The following is a 24,321-nucleotide window of genomic DNA, read 5'->3' as shown; positions in this document are numbered from 1 at the left end:
TTTTTTTAAGACAAAGTAAAATTTCAGATGGAAACAAGAGGGTCTCTGTATTGGTGACGTAGCATTTGTTGACATTTCAAAAGCACAAACACATTTGAATAATTAGCTGCTATTAGAAAAAAGATTTAGGATCAACATGGCTAAGTACAAAATAAGAACAATGGGTATATAAATGCTGACTCAGAGAAATTATAGTGTGTCATGGAAAAAATATTGGACTCACATACATGAAACTTATATACTTATAGAAAACAAAACGATCTTATTTAACACTTGACAGTTCTAGATCTAAATAATGAGAATCCTAACCTATAAATGCAGGAATACATTACCCACTAGACTCGAAGTTCTCTGAGAGCAGGGTCACCTTCTTATTCACATTTACATCCTCTCATAGGCAATGGCAACCCACTCCAGTACTCTTGCCTGGAAACTCCCATGGATGGAGGAGCCTGGTGGGCTGCAGTCCATGGGGTCGCTAAGAGTCGGACATGACTGAGCAACTTCACTTTCACTTTTCACTTGCATGCATTGGAGAAGGAAATGGCAACCCACTCCAGTGTTCTTGCCTGGAGAATCCCAGGGACAGGGGAGCCTGGTGGGCTGCCATCTATGGGGTTGCACAGAGTCGGACATGACTGACGCAACTTAGCAGCAGCATAGTGCTTTGAACAGGGGGGTGCACATAACTGATGCTTAATATATATTTTGGATGAAATGGTGTACATTTGCTTTCTCACCTTGTTCTCATATAACTGACAGAATGTGCCAAGGCACAGACATGACATTTTTTTTCTCCCTTAAGATGTTTCTGGGCCCCCCAACAGTGTACAGTTGGCAGCAATAAAGGAGACCTAAACAATGTTGGCATTCAAAAGACTGGCTGAGTGTGATGCACAGGAGTGTCACTACAGCCACGTGAGAGGACAGTGTGCAGAGCTGTCCAAAGGTAGCTGGCACTTGAACTGCTGGCAATAGCTCAGCTTTGGTGTTTCCTATTTTGAAAAAAAAAGAAAAAGAGAAATGAAACAAAGAGAAAGAAAGAAAAGGAAGGAAGGAGGGAGAGACGGAGGAAGAAGGATCTGGAGCTAATTATTAATATGAGTATTAGGATTTTTTGGTATTTTATTGAATTCTGCACATAACATTTCCAATGAAAACACTTTAAATCCAATGACAGATTTATAAAAGAAATCATATGAAAATATCACACAATTAACTCACAGGTATTTACTGTTATTTAGTTAACAGAAGGCCCAAAATTACTATGTCAGGAACATTACAGAACATGACATAACAGTTTATTTTAACTTTACAATAATATGTGGTAAATTAACATAACTCAATGTCAAAGGAAGACAAATGTAGAAAAATATAAAGTGTTTTGATCTTATATTTTATCAGAACTCCATTATTTATTATGTCATTGTTTAAGAATGACTATTATTTCATTCCATACAAAATAATACTTGTTTGACTTATCTGTTTGAGGAGGAGAACTAAACTTAAGGTTACAAAATGTTAAATTCTGATATGCTATAGTTTATATTTCATTTAATTATTCACAGTAACACTTCATTGCTAGTCAGTAAAAGTACAGAATGTATCACAGACTGTTGATTTACAAGGGAAAGCAATTTCCAGTGTCTCTCTGTTATTTGAAAAAAGAATTAAAATGTAGCATTATGCCATTGGTTAACACATGAATGTTCTCCATATTTAAACTGAGAAGTCATCAGATTTTAATTTTATCCAGGAAATTACTTCAGCAAATTTTAAAATATGTGTATCAACTTTACCATATATTTGAACTATGGCTAAATGTTAATAGTCCTGTTGTCTAATACTTGATATCAAGTCTTTTTGAATAGTTACAGGAAATAATGAGGTTTTCTTAAAAGAAAGGCAGTTTTTCTACTCAGTCCCCATTCCCTGTCCTCCCCTAATCACAGAACACATTTGATGAAAAACATTAAGCTTAAAAATGGACAGTATGGTGGGTCTTAGAGTATGCTTTCTCTGAATCAGAATGTCTGCAGTTTCTTGGGTTGATTATTGTTTCTTTGAACTATTCATAAGTTAGTCATTATGATGGACTTTTTAAAAAGGAAATTAGAAAGGAGACCAGTGGAGAAGATAATTTTTCAGTCCAGCATTTTGATATCATCTGGATTTAATGTCTGTAGTCAGAGTGTGAGGACTTAAATATGTTTTAGATGGAAAATGTTTGGCTATCACCCTGTAGGAGGACTCTATTTTAGAAGCATTTAGAAAGGTCTGACAATAACAGCAACAGTGCCTTGTGAAATTTCCCAGTGTATCATTTGGAATTAAATTTTAGTTAAAGTCTTAAAGATCATGGCAGTGGTAGGAAAGAAAAAACTTGGCAGAGATTGAAAAGTGTAAAGAACATGAAATGTAAAATCATTTGCTGCCCTTATGATCTTGGACAAGTCAGGATCTTTCTAAGCCTTGGTTGTTTAATCTCTAAACTTCAGATAGTATTATTACTGTATAAGGATATTTTAAAGGTTAAATAAGATATGTGAATGATCTTTGCAAACTATGAGATAATAAACATGTATGAGACATCTCTGTGAAAAAACTGAAGTGCTGTAGTTGTATTTGTTACTCTGTTATCTGCAAAATCACTTTCTATCTGCATAAGATTGAAAAATGGATTCTAAAACATTTAGCATATTACACAGAAATAATACATACACTGTTTGCTTTCCCTTGTATGTGTAGAAACTTTTTAACAGAAACGATGTCATTTTATGGGATAACTTCAAAAATAGTCTATACAGTGCCTTTAATAGGCTATTCCTATTTGGTTTATAATCATATAATTTTATGGCATTTAGGAAAAACAGTTCAACAGTTAGTTTTACATAAACTAAATACGTAACCTCCCCACCCCAAACCCAGTATAAGAGATCACACCATGGAAACATTTTACCAGAAGAGATACTACTATGGTTTGTTTTCATATGGTCAGTTCACAAATTGTAAGATACACTATTAACACAATATGCTGGAATCACCACTTAGCAAATTTTATCAACTTTAAAAAAATGGTTAAATTACTTCTTACGAAGATTACTAACACATACATATAAGACTCAGTTTCAGCTAAAGTGAAAATTCAGATTCATGTAACCAAAATGATCAGATTAAATGTTTTAATGAATTGTTCCACTAATCAAAACATACATTTCCTATTATGATAGAGGCCTTTAAAAACTGCCCCTTTTTCTGAATGGAAGGATATAAGACTATATTTTTGGACAGATAATCTCAGTATGACAAAATATTTCTGTATTATTCAAATAGACTATCATTTAAACAATTTCCCTAGTGTCCATATTTTAGTCTTTCTATCCTAATCTCTTTCTACCATAAACCAGCAACCAGAATAGTCTTCTTTTACAGTGGGTATACTTATTTCTTAGCTATGTTGTGCAAAACCTATAAGCCTTTCATTTTCCCAATCATGCACTAAAGCCAAACAGAAGCATTGGTTCATCCCTGAATTTTGTTTCGCACTCCTGAGCAAAATTAATTACAATATGGCTCTATCAAGCCTCTTTTGTATTCACAAAAATTTATAAAATTTTGTGACTATTATTTTAAATTACAGCCATTGTTTCTGGGGCCAAAAGGAAATCAACTTTTAAATGTGACAAAACCACACCTTACAATCAGCTACAGTTCACTGGGAAGCATATTCAATTCTGACTTGCTAAGTGTTTACTCAACTACAAAATTTTTTCATAAGGTTCATTTGAACAGACATTTCATTTAGATAATTAGCAACATTAAAGGATGAAATGATAAATCATAATAATTAAACCATGGTCAAAATAAAAAATATTTACATGCCTTATGTCTTGCTGAGGTCTATTAGCAATATTGGAAATATTAACATTTGGATTTGCAGTCTGTTCAGTCCATGAGTAGAGATGTGGCATCTAAGTGACTGGAGGGAGCGACATGGACATGTATATTACAGCAATCCTAAAACAATATACAATTCTCAAAATGTAAAGAAACATACAGATTACTAAAAGAAATTGGGGCTCAGAGAGGTTAAAGGAACTTTCCTAGGGTACATGAGAGTTATTGGTAGAGCCAAAATGAAAGCACAGAGATACCTGCTTTACCAAACTGCGGCTTATGTGGAAATGCTCAAGAGATTGTAAGGCAAACACTCCTATCCCTTCAACCTTTTCCCACCTTCTCCTACTCCCAGGGTTATAATGTTGAGTATGATAAAGGTCTGTTGCAGTTTTAGCATTCCATGTATGATTTCAAATCACCTTAAATGTCAAATTAAATTTAAAAAATAACCTCCCCTCCTTTCCAGGTACTTCATTAATCTGTTTCCATTCTGCAGAGTGAGTTTTTAATTTGTTCATGATCCCATTTAGAGACCAGTGACAATTCTTAGAGGAGAAAAAAAATCCCATATCCTTTCTCACAAGCAACTTGAAGAATGATATATTTATGACACTTTCAAGACTTAAATCTCATTTCAATTTATTCATTCTTTCAAAAATACCTAAGAAAATCTGAGTACTTAAGTCTGCTTCCAAGACTTTTCAAATGCATATAATGAGAGTTTGGGGACTGGAAAGGCCTTAGAGATTAACCCAGAACATCCATTTGCAATTAGGAAACTGAAGCCTGGCAATGGTAAGTGATGCATCTAGGGTCCCACAGGCAGAAAGTGGTAAGAATTCTGGTCTCTAGAGTAATACTATTTTTACTACCCATTTGGTGAGACGTATTTGCTAGGACAGTTTCTTCATCTGGTACCATTCTGTGCTTTGATCTTAAAAGTCCAGATTTTATCTTTATTTGAAACTGTAGCCTATAATAATGTGGATATGATATTAAACCTACTATAATGCTTAAGGTTGTGTTGTTGGTATTTTATAAAGGTAGCTCCTGTGTCTTATTTTGGTAATACCTATTGATCTTTACTAAAACATCTGCATGTCTTAGACCTCCTATTAGGACGGTTGATTGGTTTGTTTCAATCATCCCAATAGCTGACGTGACCAGGCTGTGATCACTGGTTATGAGTTACTAAGGCGGTTGGAAATGGACTGTTCTCTGTGCCAGTGTCTCTACTACATGAGCGAACACAGAACAAAAACACCTTGGTGGCTGTATTTTCATCTTAATAACAAATTATCCAGATTGGAGGTGCACATAGCTCAAATCTGAGATAGTTGTCATTTTTTACTTCAGTTTTTCCCAGAGTGATCTGGTCTTAAAGTTTTGACCAGAGAAATTACCAGCAGATTGTGCAAAATCATTGTAGACATTGCCTCAGAAGAAAGTTACCTGGATTGTATCTCCTATCTGTTTGTTTTGCAGCTAGTAGGTATAAGATTGTTTCAGTTACTGATTCTTATATGTTAACAATGAAATCCTTGACCCATATTTCCTTCTATGGGACATCATAAAGTATTATAATTTTGCCTTCCCTACCACAATATTTTGATAGTAATTGAAATTCTACGAGTGCTCTTAACTTAGCATTCTTATGCATTTAAATAACAGGAGATGGGAGTTTTATGTATTTGGTCACCATATTTTAGAAATGAAAAGAGTCTTCTTTATATTAAATGTTCACAGTTTGACTTTCTATAAGGCTTATTAAATAATATACAAATAGCTACCATTCTGCTGAAATGTCACAGTAAATACATTAATAATGGCACAAAAGTGAAATGTCCCCAAATGGGAAATCATTTTCATGACATCCTAAGTTACTTTTCCAAATAAAACTTTGCTTTTCTTTTTTAACTGAAAAAGTTCCATTTCTAAAAGAATATAAAAATAGAAAATGAGTCAAGAAGCATTTTACAGCTATGATTTTTAAGGAAATTCTAAAAACAGTAGATCGAATATATCTTTAAGAATGTGCTTTGTCTCGCTACATCAAACACAGCATAAAAACTAAATTAAATGAGTATATTATATATGATCTGTTGAAAAGTATTAAGATAGATAACTTAAACATGTAATAAGTACTAATATATTTTTTAAAGTTAAGCTCAGCTAGAACCTACCTACAAGACTAATTTGCAAATCTATCATTTTGAATCAAAAAATAAAAGAATGTTTAATCAAGCAAGGCACATTTCTTTTAGGCAAGTCTGTCTTTAATACCATTCATCTGGGCACAGTGTAGACTTCACTTATTTACACATAATGGACTAATTTCTATGAAAGCCTTTGGTACAAAACATACTTTCACAAATAAAGTTGTACATAGAAGATAACATTAATACATATCATGATTAAACACAGTCCAGTAATTAACTGAAAGAAGAGAACAGTATAATAAGTTGGCTTATTGGAAACAAGCATTTAGGCTTTCTTTATCAGCGGTACTGATTAGTTTTTGGATGATTAAATATCATCAAAATGTCAAATGATACTTTAATATTTTTAATGTTCTTCTTTATCTCTTGGTCAATACCTTTTCAACTGCACACAATTTGAAGAGAATCCTTCAGCTTCAGAGCTGTTTCTTTTATATGAAGCATTTCTTAGAGACATGTTATTTAATGTCAACTGAAACTATGTGTTGGCAGACATATCACTGCTCATCAGCAATATAATCAACACTGTATTCATTGTTCTAGGCAGTTTAAAAAGAGCATTCTACTGGTCAGTGCAGCTCTACAGTTCTTTATGTGGGGCTCTTCTGGTATCTGTTGGACAGAGTAAACACAATAATTTACTGTAATTTACTTTTTAAAAAATTATATAGACTAGGTCAATATAAAATATTCTATTCATTACACTTAAAAACTATTTAATGTTATCTTGAGAAGTTTGAGCAATTTAATTTACGAAATGTATTAACCACATATTGAGTGCTTTTATGTCAGAAAAAGTTTCAGAGTATTCTAGAATTATGACTCCCGCCCCCCCTTATTAATATTGACCTCCAAATGTAGTCTAAACCAATGTGATTGTTCTTTGAATAGGAAAATTTATATTCATCTTAAGAACCATCTGAAATGTACCGAGTGCCAACTGCTTTTTAGAAAAAGACACGTATCAATTTTCTCAATGTATTTTCAAGGGCTTGCTTCTTTTCTGTACATTCCACTGTAGTAATCTGAGAACTCTTTTGAAGTGAATTGAAGTCATGCTCAGATAAATGTTGTGAAGAGGGAAAAAAGGAGAGAGCAAAACAGTTTCAAAATTAGTGTTTTGATAACCATGTTCTAGGTACTAGAGACATAGTACCTAGAACTACAGATACTCTGTATGACCAATTATTACAAATAGCTTTCAAATATTAAAAATAGCTTTCAAATCTACTGATCCTTTAAAATATGAACTCTGCCCCAGAATACTAAAAAATAGCTTTCAAATCTACTGATCCTTTAAAATATGAACTCTGCCCCAGAATACTGGAGTGGGTTGTCTTTTCCTTCTCCAGGGGGAACTCTGCATAGTTGTATAATATTTTAAGAAATAAAAAATTAAGACAACAATAACCACTTAACCAGGGTTTCTGGAGAACCAAGAAATAAAAGTTCAAGTTTATTGTTTTCTTCTCACCAACTACAAAAAAATTATTTGGAAATGCAGACAGTAAAGTGTTCCTTAAAAATAGCATAAAACAGCACAACTGTCTTATTCACTGCTACATTCAGAATCTAGAATAGTGTCTGGCACACAGACACTTTATATGCTGAGTGAATGAATAAATCCCTACTACTTTGTACAGTATAAATTGGATATATAATTTATTGTGAAACTTAGAAAGACAAAAACAGAAAATCCTACACTCAGCTTCAGGTTTCAATATGTGAATATTATCCATCATAATACATAGAGAAGACTGTTTCCCATATGTACTCTTGGTTTTAGCAAGTATCTCAAAATCAGTGATAAATGCTTAATGATGGCAATTTGGAATCTGAGTATGCTTTTCATGGAAGAATCATTCACTCACTGAACTACATGTTGTATGCCTACCATGCTGGGAAATTATCTAGTGAAAAGTCTTCTCTTTTTGGCCTGGATTATATGTGCTCATCCTTCATTAAACAAGTAACTTCTTTTTAACACTAGTCTTTAGTTAAAGAGTAAGACTACATTCTTGCATCACAGTACACTTAATGTTCATTATAAAAGTTTGAAATTACAATGGTCTACTAGTTACTGATGACTACTAATGACAAGAAAAGTAACATGATGATATAATAACCTTTTCATATCCTCAGTGCCTAACTTCTGCTCAATGCCAGTGCAGCTTTGGCTATCTTGAGATTAAGCTATTCTTTTCTTGACACACTCTTTTTATATAAGGGGCTGGGGCTTTCTTTAAGCTCATGAGTTAATACCTGCCTCAAGGCTCTTAGGATTAATAAATCTGCAGGTGTAGAAGGAGTAGTAATTCAACAGAAACAAAACAATAAAAAGCAAAAGTGATATTTAGATGGTAATTATATTGTTTAGGGCTTCCCTGGTGGCTCAGATGGTAAAGTGTCTGCCTACAATGTGGGAGACCTGGGTTCGATCCCTGGGTCAGGAAGATCCCCTGGAGAAGGAAATAGCCACCCACTCCAGTACTCTTGCCTAGAAAATTCCATGGATGGAGGAGCCTAGTGGGCTACAGTCCATGGGGTCGCAAAGAGTCGGACACGACTGAGTGACTTCACTTATATTGTTTATATTAGGAGCTAAGAAATGGGTTGAAGGACTTAGAAAAATGGACTTTGGCTTACGTATCAAAATTACAAAAGAAAGAAAGGAAGTATAATAAAAAATGGTGACTTATAATTGAAGCTATTTCACCAAATAAATGTTCTAACAAACAAAGCAAGAAAACAGGATAAGAACAGTCAAATTTCAATAGCGACTGAAACGGTGTACAAGCTCCTGTGTCCTTGTCTTTTAAAGTAAAATGCTGACTCAAGAGTTAATGATTGGGGGTTTCACTGGTGGCTCAGTGGTAAACAATCCACCTGCCAATGTGGAGACACAGGTTCGATCCCTTATCTGGGAAGATCCGACATGCTGTGGAGCAACTAAGAGAATGTGCCACAACTACTGAGCCTGTGCTCTAGAGCCCAGGAGCTTCAACTACTGGAGCCCCCATGCCCTACAGCCTGTGCTCCACAACAAAAGAAGCTACCACAAGAAGCCCATGCACAATAACTAGAGAGCAGCCCCCGCTCACCACAGCTAGGGAAAATCCTGTGCAGCAACAAAGACCCAGCACAGCCTAAATAAATAAATGAAAATTTCAATAAAGAGTTAATGATTGGGAAATGTGAAGATGTAGAAATGAAGAACAGCCCTTGGGCCAGGAAACTGGTAACAATTTAGACTATAATTCTGCCACATAGCAGAATCTTTGAACACTCATTTCCCTGAAAGATATAGATAGAAGCCTGATACACATTCCTAAGTTGCTTTTACAGGACACAGACCCCCTCCAGATGAAAGCATTGACCACAAGAACACAGACCCTAGACTGGTTGAAACCAGAAAGCTGATGATGCTTGAAACTTCACCTGATGCCAACCAATCCGAGAACTGTGCATGAGCTGATCATGCTCTGCTCCTTGAACACTATAAAACTTCTTACTACCCCCCGGGGGTGGGTCACACAGACTTGAGGGCACTAGCCTGCTGTGTCCTCATTTACATGGAAAAGCAATAAGATCTACTCTTCCACTTCACCCAAAACTCTATCTCTGAGTTTCTATTCAGCACCGTGAACAGAGGCCAAATTTTGGCAACACTATCAAGCCTGTGCAAAGTAATTAAGACTTCTGCCCAGGCCTAAATGAATTCTTGAATGAAAACTTAGTATTCTTGCCTCAAGAACCCCATGAACAGTATGAAAAGGCAAAAAGATATGACACTGGAAGATGAATCCCCCAGGTCGGTAGGTGTTCAATATGCTACTGGGGAAGAGCAGAGAAATAGCTCCAGAAAGAATGAAGTGGCAGGGCCAAAGGACAAACAATGCTCAGTTGTGGATGCGTATGGTGGTAAAAATAAAGTCTGATGATATAAAGAAAAATACTGCATAGGAATATAAAGAAAAATACTGCATAGGAACCTGGAATGTTAGGTCCATGAATCAAGGTAAATTGGATGTGGTTAAGCAGATGGCAAGAGTGAACGTCAATATCGTAGGAATTAGTGAACTAAAATGGACAGGAATGGGTGAATTTAATTCAGATGACTATTATATCTACTACTGTGGGCAAGAATCCCCTAGAAGAAATGGAGTAGCCGTCATAGTCATGAAAAGAATCTGAAAGGCAGTACTTGGGGACAATCTCAAAAACAGCAGAATGATCTCAGTTCATTTCCAAGGCAAACCATTCAACATCACAGTAATCCAAGTCTAAGGCCAATCACTAATGCCAAAGAAGCTTAAGTTGAACAGTTCTATGAAGACTGACAAGACCTTCTATAAATAACCCCCCACCCCCACCCCAAAAGATGTCCTTTTTATCACAGGTGATGCGAATGCAAAAGTAGGAGGTCAAGAGATTCCTGAAGTAACAGCAAGTTTGGCCCTGCATTACCAAATGAAGCAGGGCAAAGCTAACAGAGTTTGTTCAAGAGAACACACTGGTCATAGCAAACATACTCTACCAACAACACAAGAGATGATCCTACACATGGACATCACCAGATGGTCAATATAAAAATCAGACTGATGATATTCTTTGCAGCCAAAGATGGAGAAGCTCTACACAGTCAACAGAAACAAGATCTGGAGCTAACTGGCTCAGATCATGAGCTCCTTATTGTAAACTTCAGGCTTAAATGGAAGAAAGTAGGGAAAACCACTAGGCCACTCATGTATGACCTAAATCAAATGCTTTATGATTATACAGTGGAGGTGATGAATAGATTAAAGGGATTGGATCTGGCAGACAGAGTGCCTGAAGAACTATGGATGCAGGTTCATAACACTGTATAGGAGGTAGTGACCAAAACTATTTCAAAGAAAAAGAAATGCAAGAAGGAAAGTGGTTGTCTAAGGAAGCCTTACAAATAGCTGAGAAAAGAAGAGAAGTGAAAGGCAAAGGAGAAAGGGAAAGATATACCCAACTGAATGCAGAATTCCAGAGAATAGCAAGGAGAGATAATCAAACCTTCTTAAATGAACAATGCAAAGAAACAGAGGAAAACAATGGGAAAGAATGGGAAAGACTAGAGATCTCTTCAAGAAAACTGGAGATACTAAGGGAACATTTCACACAAAGATGGGTACAATGAAGAAGAGAAACAGCAAGGACCTAACAGAAGCAGAAGAGATTAAGAAGAGGTGGAAAGATTACACAGAAGAACTATACAAAAAAGGTCTTAATGACCCGGATAACCACGATGGTGTGGTCACTTACCTAGAGCCAGACATCCTGGAGTGTTAAGTCAAGTGGGCCTTTAGGAAGCATTACTATGAATAAAGCTAGTGGAGGTGATGGAATTTCAGCTTAGCTATTTCATATACTAAAAGATGATGCTGTTAAAATGCTGTACTCAATATGTCAGCAAATTTGGAAAACTGAGCAGTGCCACAAGACTGGAAAAGGTCAGTTTTCATTCCAATCCCGAAGAAAGGCAATGCCAAAGAATGCTCAAACTACTATACAATTGTGCTCATTTCACATGTTAGCAAGGTAACAACACTCAAAATCCTTCAAGGTAAGTTCCAACAGTATGTGAACCAAGAACTTTCAGATGTTCAAGCTGGATTCAGAAAAGGCAGAGGAACCAGAGATCAAATTTTCAACATCTGTCAAATCACAGAAAAAGAAAATGAATTCCAAAAAACCATCTACTTCTGTTTCATTCACTATGCTAAAGCTTCTGACTGTGTGGATCACAACAAACTGGAAAAGTTTTAAAGAGATGGGAATTCCAGACCACCTTACCTGTCTCCTGAGAAACCTGTATGTGGGTCAAGAAGCAACAGTAAAAACCTGACATGGAACAACAGACTGGTTCAAAATTGGGAAAGGAATATGTCAAGGCTGTATTTGTTATCCTGCTTATTTAATGTATATACAGAGTACATCATGCGAAATGTTGGGCTAGATGAATCACAAGCTGGAATCAAGATTTCTGGGAGAAATACCAACAACCTCAGATATAAACATAATACCACTCCAATGGGAGAAAGCAGCAAAGAGGAGCTAAAGAGCTTCTTAATGAGGGTGAAAGAGGAGAGTGACAAAGCTGGCTTAAAACTCAACATTCAAAAAACTAAGAGCATGGCATCTGGTTCCATCACTTCATGTCAAATAGAAGGGGAAAAAATAGAAATAATGGCAGATTTTATTTTCTTGGGCTCCAAAATCGCTGTGGATGGTGACTGAAGCCATGAAATCAAATTCTTCATTGGAAGAAAAGTTATGGCAAATCTAGACAGTGTATTAAAAAGCAGAGACATCACTTTGCTGACAAAGGTCCATATGGTCAAAGCTATAGTTTTTCCAGTGGTCATGTACGGATGTGAGAGTTGAACCATAAAGAAGGCTGAGCACTGAAGAATTGATGTTTTTGAACTGTGGTGCTGGAGAAGACCCTTACGAGTCCCTTGGACAACAAGGAGATCAAACCAGTTAATCCTAAAGGAATCAATCCTAAATATTCATTGGAAGGACTGATGCTGAAGTTGAAGCTCTAATACTTTGGCTACCTGATGCAAAGAGCTGACTCACTGGAAAAGACTCTGATGCTAGGAAAGACTGAGGGCAGGAGGAGAAGGGGGTGACAGAGGATGAAATGGTTGGATGGCATCACCAACTCAATGGACACGAGTTTAAGCAAACTCAAGGAGATAGTGAAGGACAGGGAAGGATGGAATGCTGCAGTCCACAGGTCGACAAGTGACTTACCAACAACAATTTGTGTTTGATGAGGAAAAATTTGAAATCTTTCTGTAACATGGTTTTATGGGAACTTGGTTTTCATGAGTTTATACTTTGACATCCACTAAATAACTTGGTGTTGGCTGCACATCAACGACCTCTACAAATTCTACCAACTAAGTGGTCATGAATTAGCCCCAAAGTCTAGAAAGAGTTCTTGCTGAATTATGTATAGTTCTCTGATTGGCCTCTTGGAAATTATAGTCTTGGCAAGCAAAAAACGTTTTAACTCAGTAATTAAAACTGGTAATGTGCCAAGATGTAGAACTTTGTCAAAAATCTGAAAGTCATGAGAAAATGAGCCATGAGGTGTAAGCAATACTACTTAGAGGAGTATTTAGGCCTACTAAAAATAAATCTCCTCAAAGCACATAGCTACATAGTAATACAAATTGACCTTTCATAATGAGTTAAAATGTTTGCAGGTATAAGGTTTATAGAATCTAGGAATAAAGCAATTCAAACACAGTTTTTACTTGGAGAAATTGTTTCTGTCTATGGTTTTTAGTTGCTTACTACATTTTGAAATCTGACATATAGTCACTCTTGACTGATTTTAATTACAATTTTTTATAAAGGTAGATTAGTGACTTCCTCAAATACATATTGCTCTTCCTCAAATACACCAGGCATTTTGTTTTGTCCTGTATGGAAGAAGGCAGGAGGCATGGGCTTGAAGGGGGCGGTGGGAGGGGTCGGGGAGGAGAAGGAAGCTCAGTTTTGGACATATTAAGTTTGAGATATCTATTAGTTATGCAAATGGAGATGTCAAGTGGACAGTCAGAAATTCAATCTGGAGTTTAGGAGAGAAGGCCAAGTGGGAGATACAAATTTATGTATAGGTCATTTAAAGCTATGAGAATAAGACTGAATGGAGAAGAAAAAGAGGTCTAAGGACTAAGTCATGGCCCATGGGGTTCTTCAACATTAAGACCCAGGAGGGATGAAGAAGAACCAATAAAAGGGACTGAACAGGAGAGGTCAGAGAGGTAGGAAGAAAATTCAGTGTGGTATCCTGAAAGTTAGATGAAACATTTCTTCCTAGGAGTGGGGATGTATTCTATAGGGCCAAATGCTTCTGATTGGTCAAATGAAGTGAGTCCTGAGAAACGGCCACTGGATACAGCTACAGGAGGTCACCATGACCCTAAATAGTATGATTTTGGTGAACTGGTAGGGGTGAAAGCCTGTCTGGAGAGAACAGGAATGGATTCAATGGTAAACAAAGAGAGATACAGTCCCCACTCATACAGGAAACAGACACTAATTATATAACATAAATTAATTTAAAACTACAGCTATGTCAAGATAATATACTATAGTAATTCATTCCAAGACACACTTTTCCAGATTTGAGCAGCTATGAAATTGGGATGTATCTCAAAATCTCTGGTACTTTCCCTTATAACTGGCAGTTTTTCTCTTCTTCTTTTTTTTTTTAGTGGCATATAAAATAATGCTGGCTCTAGTAAAAAAAAGCAGCTTAAATTTGATGAACTACACCATAACAGACGAATAGACAAGACCAGAGTCATGAGAGATAACTTGGAGGAAGTATTGAAGTAAAGATAGAAGTGAATGGGGTGAGGAGGGAAGGAAGGGGCTAGCAGTGGGAACATTTGCAAAGATCCCTACTGCTTAAGGTAAAACGAGAGCTTATTCTATAACTGGAAGATCAGGGTTGTTGGAATACAATAGAATGAGGGGAGGAACACAGGTATAGGATAGGGCTAGATATGAGGGCTGAGCCAGATCATGTGAGGCGTTGATATCTATGTTAAGCCTTTGGGAGCCTGATGGGCTACAATCTATGGGGTCACAAAGGGTCTGACATGACCGAGCACACACATGAGACCCTAAGAACAAGAAAAAGATCTTGAAAAAAATTTAAGCAGAGGCAGGTGATATAATTAGATTTGAGTCTCAGAAAGATCATTTTGGTTACCAGGTGGAGAAAGGGTCAGATTGGCCCCAGGAAATGTGGGAAGGCCAAATGAGAGACCTTCACACTTATCCAGGATAGAGATGATAGGAATGTGGAGTAAAGTGGTGGTGGCAGCAGTATGGAAAAGTGGGTTTTTTTTAGAGACATTTAGGAGGTGAAATGACAGAACTCAGTGATAGACTGAATATATTCACTTCTCTTTGAATTACTACATTAATAGATATTGATACACTGAGACTACTTGGCAATAAATCTTCCTTTTAAAAGGCTTTAAAAAAATTAAAATGATTTATAAATGTTTATGCTGCACATATGAATGAAAACAAATATTTTGGAAATTCATTAATTGTCAGAAAATGAATTAGACTTTAGATCTACAGATAAAAAGCATATACAGATAAAAATCATATAGGACAGGATATAACTTATGAAAAGGTGAAGTGTGTGCATGTAATAAATTAATCCCATGGGCTTCTCTTTCAAATTAAATGCTTTAATTTAAGGAAATGTTTAAATGTATAAAAATAAGAACCTTAAGATTCTTAAAGGAAAGGAGTTTAAAATAAACAACAGAAAACAACTGAAAGAGCTGTGCTGATGGCCCTATAACACACAGGCGCAATGCTGACTTTCATTCTAAAGAGGTAATGGGGAATCGCCATAGAGATTCCCCAGAGCCTTTATACTCTCAAGGAAGAGGTGAGGGGAGGTTGGGGGCTCATCAGAAGGGAAAAAGTATCTCTCCATTTCCTACCAGCACCATGGGGGCTATGATCCCTGAATCTGCAAAGTCAGAGCCCTGCATACACAGATTTATTCCTAACATTCTTTAGATAGGATGAAATGTGATCTTTTGTCCACTTGAATGCTATCTGACTAACAATCAGAAATCCCAAGATTTATTTTTTGGACAAGAGTTCCTATTCTGCACTGTTTAGGTTGCAGCAATAATAAAATGGCTCCCAAGAAAATGATGGAGCCTCTTTTTCAGATCACTTCTTTAAAGCATTTGATGGTTAATAGTGCAAAATCTGAAATATAAGAAAAAACACATCCACGACCAAAAAAAAAGAGAAGAGAAAAACCACAGAAAAGTTTTTTTTTGCAAAATGCTTTTTCTTTACAATGTCAAAGACAAAATTCATTCATAGCATCACTGAAAACAAAGACAAATATCTGAAATGCTCTAACCTGTCTAAATCATTTAAAGAATACTATTATCTAGTATATGGCAATTGCCATTTTCATGCAGGAGGCTTAGGGCTGAGTCACAACCATACGGTTTGGGCTCTGCGTGGTTTTCTCTCCTTTCTGTCTTCTCTGATTTGCTTTCTCTCAAAGACTATCAACCATTTACAGCAGGTTATTTTAAAAAAAGTGATTTATTATATATAAAATTACTAAATGAAACGTAGGAAATTAGTAGTTTTTTAAATTTTGTTTTGGGGTATAGCTGATAGTTTCAGGTGAACAGTGAAGGGACTTAGTCATACATATACATGTATCCGTTCTCCCCCAAACCCCATTCCCATCCAGACTATTCCCATCCATAATATCGAGCCCAGTTCCATTTGCTACACAGCAGGTCCTTGTTGGTTACACATGTTAAATATGGCAGTGTGTACCTACCCATCCCAAACTCCCTAACTGTCCCTCCCCCTGGGCCACCAAAATCTTGTTTTTAAGTCTGTGAGTCTGCTTCTATTTTGTATATAAGTTCATTTGTATCATTTCTTTTCAGATTCCACATATAAGGGATGTCATATGATACTTCTTCTCTCTCTGACTTCACTCAGCATGACATTCTCTAGGACTATCCATGTCACTGCAAATGGCATTAGGAAATTAGTTTTAAAGCAGTAGTTTTATCTTCCTTAGTTTAAAAGGCCAAATACAAAACAGGAAGAAAAAAAATCCCACCCTAAAATGCAATCTCTAAATATCCTCTTCTCCATTCTTATGCTCCTCACTTCTATCTCACAGTGTTTGCATGAGTCTTCAAACTGGGGGACACATGTGCTTCTTTGCATTTCTTAGTGTGAGGGATTAGCACTTCTATTCACAGCTGAGAGATGGGAAGATCTTGGAACTGCTGTAGAAAATGTTGAAATTTTAAATGTATAGGAAGTCAGGAAATTATAGTTATGGTTCTCAAAAGAATAGACTATTGGTATATAGTATATATATTGGATTTATGTACAATCAGCAAAGCAATTACTTGAGTATGTTATATGCCAAAGAGGCAAACAATAAGTTTTATGTAAATGAACCATAACTTTAAATTTCTTCATACTGTGCATTTAAAATTTCAATCCCAAAATTTTATTTCAAAGTTGAGAAATAATTAATGTAACACTCCTGTTATGTGTAGTCATTTGTGATTATATCACCTTAGTTGGTGGGTATTTAAGTTTGCTATAATATCTGTTTAAAACACAATATAAAAAATAAAATAATGCTATTGTTTTTATCTCTGGATTCTCCAGCTGTAGGGTATATATATTTTCCCAGGGTGCTGATGGATATGCACTGATCCAAGTCACATCTCCTCCCATGAATCTCTTGTACATACAGACCTAGGTATACCTTTCAACATCCAGGACATGCAACTGAGCTCAGTGAAGTCTGTGGTTCAACAAAGTTAACTAGCATGTGTAAACTGAGGCTCCTTAGTATCCTGCTCTAAGCCCAATTCACTATCCAATTTCATTTTCTAAATGCCTTAGGACCTTGAGGAAGGGGCTACAATTATTATGTAGGACACAGCTATATCCTGATTTTTTTTTTTCCCCCAGCACAGAAGTTCTTAAAGAGTCATGGAGTGGTTAAGTAAGGCAATAATGTCAAATTTCAGTTAAAATGGCAATCTCCTTCTGGTTTCCCTGCATTTGTTCTATGTAATTTCCCCTTTCTTAACAAGGGAGAGTCAAAATGTTTATACTACTTTCTGGCATGGTTCTTCAGTAGTCCAATTAAAGAATGAGAAGATAGAAAAATAATAATCTGCATAATACTATCATCTATTGTAGAGTAAAACACATAAAAATAGGAAATTAATCTTAAACCTGAAAAATATCCATTATCCATTGGATAATGTCCTAATAACCATTGTATCACTACCAAGACTGATTAAATTAATATTAAATCTAGATAAATCAGTCGGGTAAGAAAATAATCTTTTATCACTAGAAAAGTCAATCTCTTCATCTGATTTAAATACCATATTTGGTTCCTATGGTTAAAAATATCTGATGGTTTAAAAAGGGTTAATTTTCAGTACACTGAATGATTAGGTTTCTGGGGCTATGATCTTTCCATGAATTCATTAATTAGTAACATGGGCTGAAGTCAAATCTGAAAGTATAAGCTATTTATTTTCTCAGTCTCTTTCAAGTCATTCAGTAAAAGGAACATGGGTTTTGGGGCCACAGTGACTAGCTTTAAATCATGCTAGATCTCTTGCTAGCTGCAAAGTCTTGGGTAAATGACTTAGCCTTAACCATCTATTTTTTACCCTCCTAAGATGGGGTTAATACCACTTACCTTGCAGAGTTGAGAAGTGTTCTAGATGTGATTGACCCTTAACAGATTGTAATTATTATTGTTATTATATAAAGTAAATAGTAAGACTCTGATTATGTTTTTTACACCATTCACAAGGCTCACAGGTATAAGGCCTGTGAGTAATGATCCCAATAATAATGTAATCTCTTAGCAAATAATGTAATAATGTAAAATAATATAATGTAATATAATCTCTGGCAAAATCTCTGACACAATATACCTGTATTAACATTTAATATTTACAACAACCCTATGAGGTATTATTTATTATATTTATTGTACAAATAAGGAAACTGAGGCACAGAGAGATTATATAATTTGATCAAGGTCATACAGTAGAGTCAGGATTCAAACTCTGGCAATATGACTGCAGAACTTATGCTATAAATCACTTCATTAAAAACCTGAAAACAACATTATTGTAACATAATGGCCATTCACTCGTCAAATATGTACTGAATACAAACACAATGCTACATGTGGTGCGGGCACTAGAGGCCAAAACTTGGTCAGGACTAGGGAACCTATAACCTTCAAGGAGTTTACAATATGGCGACCAGAAGCAATAATACTACCTTAAAGTCATGACTCAAAAGCAATATTTTTCTGGCTAAAAAAAAGTCTTCTTTGTATTACTGTTATTTAAAAACCATACAATTCCAAAATTATAGCACAACCATAATTTACTTATAGAACTATCAGGGTTTCTATATCTTCTGAATAACTGAATAAAATTGTCACTGCACTTCATTTATCTTTATGCTTACATCTTTTAAGAACAGACACAAAAATTATTCTTATGTAATGACTGTTGTGTGTCTAACATATCACCACCAAAATGGGTCTTTAAAAGAATTTCTGGTCATTAAAAATACCAAACGTTTGGTCAAAAGGTGGATCAATGTTAAAGGCTCAAATAAGTAGCAAAGGGAACTAGATAAAGCTTATTTCAAAGCTTATAGACAAGAACAATGACTCTATGACAGGTACACAGATTTTCTGCTTTCTTTCTTTTTTTTGTCTTTCCTCTTCTCTTTCCCTCTTATAGTTTTAATCATTATTTTTCACTCTCTCAAATGCAAAATAATAAAGTAAGTAGGTTTCTGACTACCTGAAAATATTTTATGAGCTTTAAAAATAGGGTTACTCTCATTTACCCTAGGATAAAAGAGTTAAACCTATCAATCCAAAAAGCAATTGTGGATAATGTATAATTTATATAATGTATATAAAATAACATGTTAAAATAAAATGTTACCCTTGTTGCAATTTTATCCATCTTTGTTTTGAGAACTGTACTACTGCATACTACTACATAATTATGTAAATGAAATCAGACCAAGAATCTAACAGCAGGTCTGCCTTTTACCCTTTTTTCATGGGAAACAGCTTGTTCAGAAGCCAAGGAGGTTAGTAAAAGGAATAGAGTCATTTTCAGCTCAGTTTGGGTGAAGGTTATTCTGAAGAGAAATTACTTTTTTCTCCACTTTTTTGCAATAAACAATAGAAACCAAACAATAGTTGGCAATCTGGACATCAAACAGAAAAACTATTATAAATGATCTTCAAAAGGCACCTGGCCTGTAATAAATATAAACCTATTGATTTTGCAAGTGAGCACAAATCTAGATATGAATGGCATCCCCCTGGTTCCCTGTAGAAAAAGAGAGTGCTCCAGTAGCCCACACAGTGCTCACCTGATGCTGTCTGTCTTCTGGCCACCCCTGGCACATGGCTGAAACTTGCAGGTATTTCCCAAGGTCTGGTTACTTCCTGTGACTCCTTTTCATTGATTATCTGCAATTCCCTCAGTTAAAAGCATGCATCCTTTATACTTTTCAAATATATTTAGTTTTTCAAGGGCTGTGATGGTGAGTGTTGTGGGATCTGGATACTTTTTTTAAAAAGAGGAAGTCTGAAGTTTCCTTGTAGTAAAGTTTCAGGTATACTGATTGAACATTTCATTTGCTTATGTGCAGAATGCTTTTACATTTGCTTTTTAATTTCATTTGTTGGCTTGAAACTTCTTGGGGAAAGAAAACAGTAGAGAAGCATCTTTCAAAATGATTGCCCAATTACTGGCATTTCATTCAAATCACGGCCTATTGTGGTGTATGTGTAACATTCCAATGACGACATTTTCCTTTTCGATTCAGTCAGTATGGGATGACGTCAGTGATTTTTAAAATATTTTTGTATAAAAAAGTATTTTGTGATTCATTTCACCGCCTCGAATCCTCAGACTTAACTTTATTTGTGCGGTTTATTCAAACAGTGGTTTTCCTTGTGAAATCATGTAAGGAGGAACCATCTGGAAAGGTTACTGTGGAAACGGCTGGGGCTAGGGGGTGGGGCTAGAGAGCAAGAGATGCCATGACGACCTTTTTCGGGTTTCCCGGGAAACAAGGGTTGCTATGGGAACTGCATCAGCCGGGTCCGAATTAGTAACTTCCGCTGGAAGGAGTGTCTGCCACTTTAATCTTCTTGTGATACTGCAGAGGCTTATCTCTCAGACACATTAGGAAAAAATTTTTTGTTTCTCTAAGCAGCGCTGAAAACATCTGTTTCTAGACTTTGATAGATACTAGCTGGAATGCACAGAGTTTCACAGGAATCTGTTACTCTTAATACTTTTAAAAGGTTTAACAAGCCCCAAAGAGTTAAACTAATTAGTCAGATTAGGACATTTTAGGCATTTCCCTTAGTCCGAAGTTCTAGAGATCCTTAAAATTCCAGGGGGGAGGGCCCAAATAGAAATTCCAGTTGAAAACCAACTAAATTTATGGTGGGTTTACAAGTCATTGTTCTAAATAGACTTTTCATTCAAATATCCACAGTGTTGGCAATTCAACTAAATATTCAACAATGTTGAAGGGTCCATCAAACTGAAGCATCCTTTAAGTCTATTCCCGCTTTACTTAGTAAAGAAACAACTCCTGTTGATTCTGAGGTTAAACAGTTATTCTAACTGCTCTTCAGTTTCATTTCCTCCCAGGATGTACAGTTTTTTTTTTTTTTTGGGGGGGGGGTTGGTTTTTGCTTTTTTCTTACAGAGCGTGTGCTAAAAATCAAGTTTAAGGTAAGTTTGTTGCTGAAATATTAAGAGAGTGAGAGAGGGGTTAAAGAAAGGAGAGCTGAGAGAATGCAGCCCACTTGCAAAACAGACACCTGTTTCAGTATGAAGCAGTAGGGAGAGGGAGAATGAAGTGTGCTTTCCACTTCTTCATGTCCTTTCCTTGATGAATGGTCTGAAAATGTATAAAACAAGGGCATTACACAGACCAAGGGGGCACGTTCCACACAATACTGAGCACAGCATGTCACTTGTTTCATATATTAAACATCGGTAAATATCTTTTTGATGTTGACACAGGAGTTGGGATTATTGTTCGTGGTGCAGGTGGCCGTGGAATTGCCCGTTTTGAAGGGTGCCTGGGGGAAAGCGCTATGGTTCATACCCCCCTCTTCGATCACCATATACTCCGACTTACTCAGAGTGGAGTTACTCCTTGCTTTCCGGAGCTCCTCAGCTGAAGGGGAGAGATGCTGGCAACTTCCCACGTGCAAGCACTGGGCTTGCTCTTCCCCTTCTGTCTCCCGGTGGTAGAAGTAATTGAAGTTGGAAACAATTACAGGGACTGGCAAAGCAATGGTCAAGACACCTGCGATGGCACACAGGGACCCCACAATCTTGCCCCCTATGGTCACTGGGTGCATGTCACCATAACCTACTGTTGTCATGGTTACCACAGCCCACCAGAAGGCATCCGGGATACTGCTAAAACCTGAAGTGGGGTCGTCCGCCTCGGCAAAGTAGACAGCGCTGGAGAAGAGGATGACACCAATAAAGAGGAAGAAGATGAGCAGCCCCAGCTCCCGCATGGAAGCCTTTAGCGTCTGCCCCAGGATCTGCAGCCCCTTTGAGTGGCGGGAGAGCTTGAAGATGCGGAAGACCCTCACCAGGCGGATGACTCTCAGGATGGCCAGGGACATGGCTTGCTGTCCATTGCCCTGTCGCTCAGCTAGCTCGGTGCCTAGAGTGATGAAATAAGGGATGATGGCCACGATGTCTATCAGGTTCATGATATTTCGCGAGAAGGTAGCTTTGCTGGGGCAAGCGAAGAACCGCACCAGCAGCTCAAAGGAGAACCAGATGATGCACAAGGTCTCCACCACGAAGAAGGGATCAGAGAAGCTGGAGGCTCCCGTGGGGCCCCCCGACGTGCTGTTACTGGACGCTTCGAACTGCTCCTGCGACGGCGACGCGGTGTAGTACTTCTCGTCGCGGAACTCGGGCAGCGTCTCCAGGCAGAAGATGACGATGGAGATGAGGATGACGAGCACGGACACGATGGCGATGCCCCGGGCCGGCCCGGAGCTCTCCGGGTACTCGAAGAGCAGCCACACCTGGCGCTGGAAATCGCGGCGGGGCAGGGGCCGCTCTTCCTCCCGCAGGAAGCCCTCGTCCTCGCGGAACTTCTCCATGGCCTCCTCGCCCAGCTGGTAGAAGCGGATCTCCTCGGAAAAGATGTCGATGGGCACATTGACAGGCCGGCGGATTCGACCCCCGGACTGATAGTAGTAGAGGATGGCGTCGAAGCTGGGCCGGTTGCGGTCGAAGAAGTACTCGTTGCGGAGCGGGTCGAAGTACCTCATGCGCCGCTTGGGGTCGCCCAGCAGCGTCTCCGGGAACTGGCAGAGGGTCTTGAGCTGCGTCTCGAAGCGGAGCCCCGAGATGTTGATGACCACTCGCTCCCCGCAGCAGTCTTGCTCGCCGGCGGCCGGCAGCGCGGGAGGCAGCGGCTCGTAGCGGTCGCAGCCGCCGCCGCCACCGCAGCCACCCTGAGGCGGGTCCCCGCCGCCGTCGGCCGCCTCCGGCTCCAGCAGGTGGTCCCCGGGCACCACCGTCATGTCGGGCGGCAGCTCGGAGCCCGCGGCGGGCTCGGTGTAGCCGGGGTTCACCAGCGTGTGGGCGCCGCCGCCGCTCGCGGGCTGCTGCGGAGGGTGGGCGCGCTGGCGGGCGGAGGGCTGCGGCGGCGAGCGCAGGAGGCTGAGGTGCTCGTCCATGCGGCGGGGAGAGGCGGCGGCGGCGGCGGCGGCGCGGGACCGGCTCGCTTCTCCTCGCGCTCCCGGCCCCTTCACCGCCTCCGCCTCCCGCCGAGCCCGCCGCCTGTTGCTGAGCTGCAGCCGCCGCCGCCGCCGCCGTGAGGCTCGGTCTGGGTCTGGCGCGGTCCGCGCGGCTCCTCAGAGGAGACGCCTCCTCAGCCCTCCTCCTCCCTCCCCCGCGGGGCGCGCTCCCGCCCCTCCGCGTCCCCTCCGGATTCCGGCCCACCGCGCGGGCGCGCGCCCCACTCCCCGAGAGCCTCCCGGCCCAACCCCTCCCCGCCGGTCTGGGTCACACGAGCGCTCACATTTTGCACGCCCCTCGCCCCGCCAAGGCAGTCCTTTCCCGCACCCCTTTTCCCCCGAGGCCGTGTCCCAATCTCGGGACTTCCCCATTTCGCCCCGCACGCGCCACCTGGGTGGGCGAGAGGAGGCAGGCTCCTCGGGGCCGAGGTGGTCAAAGGCGGAGGCAGGTTGGGAGGGGAGGACGGCGGCTTGCTCTGGGGCTGCCGCGTTATCCAGGAATGGAGTGGTAGGTCAGGTGGGCGCCTAGGACAAGAGGTAAGCCAGGTGCCCACTTGAGGGTGAAAGAGCTCCAGGCCGCGAGGGATAATTAAGCTTTTGTTTGGTTGAGAAGGGCAGCTGAGTAATGGGAGTTTCGCACCCAGAGTCAGAAGAAGATGGTCATTAAGACATTCGGAGACTTTGCTTCTGCAGTGAATAGTTGACACTACCTTTGGTAGCTGAGATTTTAGCCATTAGGAAGAA

The 24,321-nt window shown here is 38.8% G+C and overlaps 1 protein-coding gene across 1 annotated transcript; it reads right to left on the bottom strand.

Annotated features, from left to right (window-relative positions):
* Window positions 1-1,107: 1,107 nt before the first annotated feature.
* KCNA3 (potassium voltage-gated channel subfamily A member 3) lies at window positions 1,108-23,674 on the bottom strand. Its single transcript, XM_005204218.5, has 2 exons — window positions 20,148-23,674; window positions 1,108-6,731 (listed from the first exon to the last, which is right to left on the bottom strand). The coding sequence occupies exon 1, from the start codon at window positions 23,515-23,517 to the stop codon at window positions 21,787-21,789; it is 1,731 nt and encodes a 576-aa protein (XP_005204275.1). The 5' UTR covers window positions 23,518-23,674; the 3' UTR covers window positions 1,108-6,731; window positions 20,148-21,786.
* Between the last annotated feature and the right edge of the window lie 647 nt (window positions 23,675-24,321).

Source organism: Bos taurus, chromosome 3, assembly GCF_002263795.3.
Source record: "Bos taurus isolate L1 Dominette 01449 registration number 42190680 breed Hereford chromosome 3, ARS-UCD2.0, whole genome shotgun sequence".
Lineage (NCBI taxonomy): Eukaryota > Metazoa > Chordata > Mammalia > Artiodactyla > Bovidae > Bos > Bos taurus.
The sequence above is the reverse complement of the archived record's forward strand: the minus strand, read 5'-3'. Positions and strand labels throughout refer to the sequence as shown.